At 39.9% G+C, this 8,022-nt stretch overlaps 1 protein-coding gene across 1 annotated transcript; it reads left to right on the top strand.

Annotated features, from left to right (window-relative positions):
* Nucleotides 1-2,526: 2,526 nt before the first annotated feature.
* Nucleotides 2,527-3,153, top strand: LOC148012735 (putative germin-like protein 9-2). The gene has a single exon (XM_087669207.1). It carries the CDS (start codon nt 2,527-2,529, stop codon nt 3,151-3,153), a length of 627 nt encoding a protein of 208 aa, XP_087525333.1.
* Nucleotides 3,154-8,022: the final 4,869 nt, after the last annotated feature.

Genomic DNA, 8,022 nt, shown 5'->3' with positions numbered 1-8,022 from the left:
GTCACTCTCTTTCTCTCTCTTCTGCACCCTCTCTCTCTCCTCCTCTCTCTCCTACCTCCTTCATTACAAGTGGTATCAGAGCTCTAGTTCTAATCCATTTAGTTACTTTACATGCTCAGTTACCATCATTTTTAGTTTTAAAATCCAAGAAGCTTCAGGTACACAGTGACAGGCACAAAAGTGGAGAAACATTGAAGAGCCACAGGTCAAGGACCAAGAGGACAGCAGTCACGAGCATTAATGGAGTCCTTGGACCAAGATTGGAGGCTGGAACACCACATTTAGCAAGTCGTGGGTCATTCTGGGCCAAATTTGAAGGAAAAACTTTACAAAACAGTGGTCACAAGAAGTAGGGAAGAGTTAGTCTTGGTTACTTTTCATATGCAGTCTTCTCTCTCCTCATTCTCAAGCTCCTGCCAAGCTCCCATGGAGGAGAAACACCATGGATCTTCTCAACCTCAGCCCCAGAGATTCTAAAATACCTTTAAAGCTTACCATTTAGAGCTTAATGCTATAAGCATGTGATTAATGGACATAGCAACTCTCACTCTATCATGACACCAAACAATTTCTTTCTCACATCATTGATTATAAAGATGTGGTAGAATGGAATTCCAATGCCAATTGAAGGTGGTTTTGAATGACAAGCCTCTAGTGCCATGGTTTATTTGATGCTATAGCAATTAAATCTTTGTCACATCATTGTTGGTGAGTTCGAGCAAAGTTTTGGTGGCCCGAAGTAGGCACACATGTATGACAGAAGAGGTGATTATTAAGGAGTCCCCCCCCCCCGGTCTCAACTTTAGTAAAAATGGCTTCCCTAACAAAAGATAAATCAATGCTCTATGCTAGTCATATGTTAACTAGGAGGGCAGAGATGATCGAAGAGAGCATTGTGACATCATGGATGTTACTAAGACTGCAATTGATGTTTAAGAGTGTGCCTTGTTAGCCTTGAAGAATTTCAAGGTAGGTCTTTGTAAGACTTAACCTTTAAGCCTTAATGGCTAAGGGTAGGATAAGCATCACAAGAGAGAGAGAGAGAGAGTTCTTTGATTTCTACTAGAAAAGTGAGAAATAAGGAGGACATAATTTCTTGATATTGATGAAGGTGATTTGACAAGGCACTTAAAGAAAAGAGAGAGAACTTTATATTTTTGAACTAGTGGATATGGAAATTGTCTAACGATAAAGAGATTATGCTTGGTGTTATTGATGATGATGCCTTCTTTAATAGATGCATATGCCATCACTTTGATGTTGACATGTCGATCAATAATCTTGCTCTAATACTCCTTGGTGTTGTTTGACGATGATGCCTTCTTGGGTAGACGTATGCCTTCACTTTAATATTGACATATCCACCAATAACCTTGCTTTGATACAAATGTTGAGGGCCTTCACCATGCAACAACAAATTATTAACCGCTTTCGATAATATTTTTCCACACTATGAAGTACATAAATTTCACTTATTAAAATGTGCATTTTAAAATAATAATTTTGTCTAACTCCACCTCATTATCTGCTTACTACAATACAAAACACATGAGTATCCTCATGTCTATTTGCTAGGCATAATGCAAATCAAGCAAGAAATAAGAAAAGTCCATAATAAATAACATCAACTTATTTCCATAGTAAATTTTAGGCAAATACTTCCCTAATATTCCAACCTGTATCAATCAAAATTAGGCTAATTAATACTAATCACATTAATATACTAGGGCCTATAATTGAATAATCAAATCAATACTATCTAACTAATCAACTACTAATGGAATTAGCTAACTACTAAATTACTAAACAATCAATTCTTTATCAAATTAATACTAATTTAAATAATTAAGCACTTACTATACTTGAGTAATCGGCTAATCGAATTAATTCAAACATTAAATGAATAATCACTCATCATATGAATTAATTCAACTACAATTGAACTAACTACAATTAGTTGAACTAACTACTATAATCTATATATCTACTTGAAGTAACTAATTGAACTAATAACCGATAACTAACTAACTATAATCGATAATCTAACTCAATATGAACCTAACTAAATATAAATTGATAAGTAAGGATAATCGATAATGTAGCTAATTACTAACTAAACTAATACTCGATAACTAACTATAACCATCCTTCGTATGTAATTTTCTAGGAAAAATAGTATAAATATTATTACTATTAGGCCGGGAAGAACGCGTGTTTCCTATCAGGCTGCCAAGTGGCATCCCGTTAACTCCTTAGTCCGGTTAACCTATTTGTCCGGCACGCTGAGAGGTTCGTCCGGGGAAGGGCATCACGGCAGGGGAGGTGTCCTTCGCGTAGTATATATTGTCGATGAAAGAAGATAGTTCCTATCCCATCTGCAGCAGGACCTGCAGCTGCTGAAAGACATCTTCATCAAGCAGTAACAATTGGCCGCGCGTCCTGCACGCAATCAGCATCGCTCATCACACGATTAATATAACAAAGCTAGACTAGACTACTGCTCCGCGGCTGTTATCGCTGTACGCTATGGCCAGCTGTAGATTCAGTTTGCTGATGCTCACAATCTGCGTAGCGACAACATGGGTGGGTTTGGCGGTATGCTCAGATCCAGAGGCCACGACGGACTTCGTGTTGCCAGCTGGCACCAGCCAAACCGACATAGATGGCAGCTTCTTCACGTTCAAGGGCTTCCGAGGTGGTGCCGACGCGTCGGCGGGCATGTTTAAGCCTGTGAAGGCCTTCCAGGATCAGCTCCCGGCAGTGACAGGGCTGGGCATCTCCGCCGCCTTCCTGGAGTTCCCGGCGGGCTCCCTGAACCCGCCGCATACGCACCCACGCGCCACGGAGCTCCTGTTCGTGCTAGACGGCACCCTGCTGGTGGGCCTGGTGGACACCTCCAACAAGATGTACAACATGACTTTGCAGAAGGGCGACCTGTTCGTGTTCCCCAAGGGCCTCGTCCACTTCCAGATGAACCCTGCCAGCTACGGCCCCTCCGCCCATGCCCTGGCTTCCTTCAGTTCTGCTAACCCTGGCACCAACTCCCTCCCCGGCATCCTCTTCGGCTCCGGCATTCCCTCCTCCGTTCTCGCGCAGGCCTTCCAGGTCTCCTACTCCACCGTCTCCATGCTCCAGAGCCCCTTCCACAAATGACTGATCGATTGGTATGTGCAGTTACCGAATTGATTGCTCGGCCCACCGTGCTGAATACTGGTACTGATACTTAAATAGATCTTGATTTGATACGGAATAATTCACACCCAGATCGATAATTTGTTTCTCCTGGGCGGGTGGTGCAGTTCCGACTGATCATACTCTGAAGCAACAACGAGACATTGTTCTGTCTGGCACACGATGCTATTGTTTTATTGATGCTATTGTTTCTTTGTAAATTTAGTAAGAAATGAGAAAGCTTCCTGAGTACGTCTTGGGCATGGACTATCTGCTTTACACGATCATCAACATCAGTGCGTACAACTTACTTACACTTTCTAGAATTTTGTTCAGTTCAGTCTAATAGATAGTGCTTACAATGGGCAAGCTGTCAAGCAATGAAATGGCCGCGGTCGAGTCTCGACGTGTTATATGTTTGGAGAGAGAGAGAGAGAGAGAGTGTGTGTGTGTGTGTGTTAACGAACCTCGTACAAACAACACTTGACAAACAGGCTGATAATTGACAACATAGTGCAACCCAAATGATACGTTAGTACGGGAAAAAAAGATTTGTGAGAGAGCTAGAAGAGCAAGATGACCTCGTTTCACAAATTGTTTGACATAAGAATATCGAATGTCAATGTGGTTGGTGGGTGTTGGAAGAGAGCCGAAGACATGCGCGAAAGGAAATATGTGAAGAGCCTGCGAGAGTGAGGCTGATGGCAAGCATAGAGCTTCAGAACTTAGCTAGCGCTTTACAAAACACCTTGAAAGAGCTATTACATCTCTTTAGGCTCCTAAGCACCACCAAAATTTCAGCATTAAACTTAGACCACCTGTCTTTGGGAACAAGTGGACGCTGAAGTCGTCCAAATAACATGTCATTCATCAACTTCCAAATTTCTTGCATAGAGACAGCATTAAACACATTGGATAGACCCAAAGTCTGTACATCAAACTTACCCATGTCCCCAAATAAAACAAGCTTGCAATCCATAGTCTCATTAAAACCTACTTTCCTCACCCACTGTTGGAGTTGCTTCTGGAGAGCCTTCACCTCTTTGCATTCCCAAAACAAATGTCTCACTATTTCTATTTTTAAAAGACTAGAATGGTCCCAAATCTTTTCCCAAAGGCACATACCTTTCTTCATTATATTTTTGGCTAGCCTAAATTGCTTCAACCCAAATATATCTCAAGGATTGAAAGCATGCTTTAAGAACAAGATGGCTTGCTTTAAAGATGAGTCTCCTCTTTTCTCCTATGAGCCTCTTTGTGAGGCATCTCCTAATATTGATTGCCATGCTTGGGACAAATTTTTAGCTACCTGAGAATGGGGAATGCTTATCTTTCTCCTAGTGAGAAGAGTATTATACCAAACATAGCTAGGGAGCCCAATATTCTTTTTGTCAAACTCCTCCAGCCACACCTTAAGAGTGAATGTCTAGGATTGAGAAGCATCAAGCCTTTTAAGCATACCAAACATAAGTGAAATAGCTTTAGCGCTAAGTTTAGGGACCCCCACTCCACCTTCCTATTCATTGCTAGTAACATGATCCCAAGTAATAGACCTCCATCCTTTTTGTCCCTCTTCCTTATTCTAGAGAAAGCTAGCAAACACCCTCTCAAGCTAACACCCTGTTCGTTGACTAAAGTTTAGTATCATTGCAAGAAAGGTGGTAGAAGAAGCCATCATGACCTTTATAACCCCTATTTTACCAAGAAAGGAGTAGGGCTTTCCTCTATAAGCATCAACCTTTCTCTTAACCATTGAGATCATCCAGTTTGTGCTTTGCTTCTTCATAGAGATACCAACCCCCAAAGGGTAGCCTAAGTACCTAAATGGTTGTCTCTACTTGATTATCTTAAAGCCAAGATCTAATATCCACTTCGGAGGCTCATCAAAACTCAAGGGCACTAATTCTATTTTGGCAATGTTGATAATATACTTGGATAGTTCACAAAAGTTTTCATATAGATTTAGGAATTCCCTCTTAGATTGATCTTTTGTTTTCACTACATTAGAATTGTTATCTGCAAAGAATTAAGTGATAAAATGATCCCTCCTATGGATAGGGAGGCCTTTGATAAGCCCTTCTCTAATCTTCAAGTTCAAATTCCTTAAGTCAAGATCAGTGATAATTGCAAATAATAGGGGGCCAAGGGCACCCCTTCTTGCTGATAGATGTCCTTATCCTCACAAAGTGATTTGAGCAAACCCCATTCACCTGCAGAACAATAGAAGCATTTGCAAATATGTGTCTCACCATCTTTATGAATCCTAGACCAAATCCCATAGATTCCATTACCTCCACAATGAACTATCATTTGATCCTATCATATATTTTATCAAAGTCCCTTTTTGTCAAGATAAGAACTCTGAGTTGGATGATAGTGAAAAATCGATGGATAGCATCAAGTTTAGTGCATCATCATGAATCTTGTGACCCTATGCAAAATTATGTTGTTGAGCATGCAACACTATGCTCTTGATCATGCAACACTTTAGAAAGATTGAACTTGATCCTCTTAGCAAGAGCCTTGGCATAAATCTTATAAGCCACATTGAACACTATGCTCTTGATCATGCAACACTCTAGAAATATTGAACTTGATCCTCTTAGCAAGAGCCTTGGCATAAATCTTATAAGCCACATTGAACATAGTCAAGGATCTTGAGTTATCCAACGTGACCATGTAAGTGACTTAGAAACGAGCTTTACAAGTGCCTATTTGAGCTCTATAGCACGAATTCACCAACCCTTCTAATATATTGGAAAAATTGTACATGCCATTTGCATATTCATTCCATAGATCTTGAAAAACTTTAGCTTGTATTCCAAAAATATCGAGTGACTTGGCTTTAGCCATTTTATTTATCTTAAACTTCAACTTCTCCACTCAAAATGGACTATCATAAGAGTAGATTCAACAATGTTGATTAAATCACTTCCCTTCAAAAACTCTCTTATCTTTCTTTGATCATTCTTAGGCCACTAATGCTTTACACCAACAATCGCAAGACTATATCTCGTGAATGATCATGCAATGTCCATGTCATTTCTCAGCCTTTGTCTTTTACCATCATTAATCCTAGTGGATCTCTCTTTATGTTTCTTGATTGTCAAAGCCTTAAGAAATGCACTAGTTTGTGCATCGCCAACAATATATGAGGACCCTCAGCTAAAGCTTGGCAGCCTGCAAGTGATAGTGGAGGAGGCCTTCCAAGAAGGCTTCAACAAATTAAATTAGCGATTGTAGTATGGTGTGTCTTAAGGGGCCACTTTGAGTGCTTGTAGGATTTCATCTTTAAATGCTTTTGAAGCATTAAAAATTTTCCTTCTTTCTTGTGCTTGAGAGTGGTCAAAGACTTTTGCTACATCAACAATAGCATTCATGCAGTCAAGCCCATACCTAATTGGGTGAAATAATTCCTTGTTGCAACTTGACCATGCCTCCTTCAATATTGAACATAAGCTTTCTTTCCTAAAAATTGAGAAATTAAATCTGAACAAAGGAGAGCCATTCCCACCAGCCAAAACAACATTAGGGTTGAAAGACCAAAGCACATGAACATGGCTAGAGATGGATACTAAGAAAGATGAGTGATTTTGGCATTAGGGAAAATCCATCAAGCTTCCTTGTTTAGATATATCCTCTCTAGAAGAGATGCTCTCTCGTAATGCTTATTATTCCAAGTGAAGTTAGAGGAATTTCCACCATTAAATACCACTACAAAGTCTAGCAACTCCTGGGACTGTTCAAAGTCATGCCAATTGTATCTCTCCCTACATAACATCAAGGGTAGAACCATGTGATTTGTCAGAATTGCACAAAGTCATGTTCCAATCACGCATAAATATTGCATTATCTTTTTGCATAAGTTTTTGCATTTCAACTTAAAGACTTGCTCTATCTACAAGTGCACTTGGACCGTAAACTAAAGCAATGAAGCATTTCTCAGTGCCAATCTCAATAGTGACAACAACAAGACTGCCATCACCTTTGCAAAAAATAAAGAAGGGCTCAAGGTTTCTTTAACCACCACCATGGTTCCTATCTTGCCTTGCCTACAATAATCACTGAATGAGATATGTCATTTGCACTTGATTTATCTATCCTCTTTTGCTCCAAGTTTTACCTCTATGTTTCTTAGCAATGAGGTGCATGCTTTCTTTTTAACCAATGCAACCAATCTAGACACATTCTAGGTGATCAATGTCAATTACAACATCCCCCAATTAGTTATAATTACGAGCATCCACCCCGTCTTCACCAGCATTATGCAAGTCAACATAAATGCTCTTATCAAGAAGTGGTTGCTGAGCCAAGTTCTTAAGTGATTCTCTCTTATTATTGGGTTTAGCCCCCTTAGACCCTATGGGAAGGATATTTTCTTTATCATGCACCACATGCTTACTAACACTCAAGAGGAAAGTGAAAGACTTTGCAGGATGGGCTTTCTGAATCTCAACACTATCAAATTTGGATTCTCCCTTAGCATGAAGTGACCCCTTAGGGTCTCTCAGGACCTCATGAACATCACAATTAGCTTAGCCTATTCTTTTAGTGGTCATTGTAGCACTATGCATCTTCCCTTATTCTATAGTGAGCAGACTTTCCTTCTCAACAACATCAGAGTGTCAATGACTTGAGTCTTCTTCTCTTTAGGCGTTGCTATACTTGGGCACTCTTTTACATGGTGACCAAGACATCTACAAATAAAGTTTGTATCTAGGAAAGAATAAAATTTGACCTTGACCACTAGTTCAAGGCCATTAGGGTTTTCAACCTCTAAAAAGATCAGGGATTTTCTTTTGCTTGTCCTAAAGTATTGATGCATGCTTCTTGGCCTTTATAGCTCCATTA

Source organism: Lygodium microphyllum, chromosome 27 (genome assembly GCF_053477565.2).
Source record: "Lygodium microphyllum isolate KBCC chromosome 27, Lygodium_microphyllum_v1.1.10, whole genome shotgun sequence".
NCBI classification, from domain to species: domain Eukaryota; kingdom Viridiplantae; phylum Streptophyta; class Polypodiopsida; order Schizaeales; family Lygodiaceae; genus Lygodium; species Lygodium microphyllum.
The sequence above is the reverse complement of the archived record's forward strand: the minus strand, read 5'-3'. Positions and strand labels throughout refer to the sequence as shown.

Bases quoted from the DNA above. Each gene is read 5' to 3' on its own strand.
- LOC148012735 (XM_087669207.1), top strand. From the start codon at position 2,527: ATGGCCAGCTGTAGATTCAGTTTGCTGATGCTCACAATCTGCGTAGCG.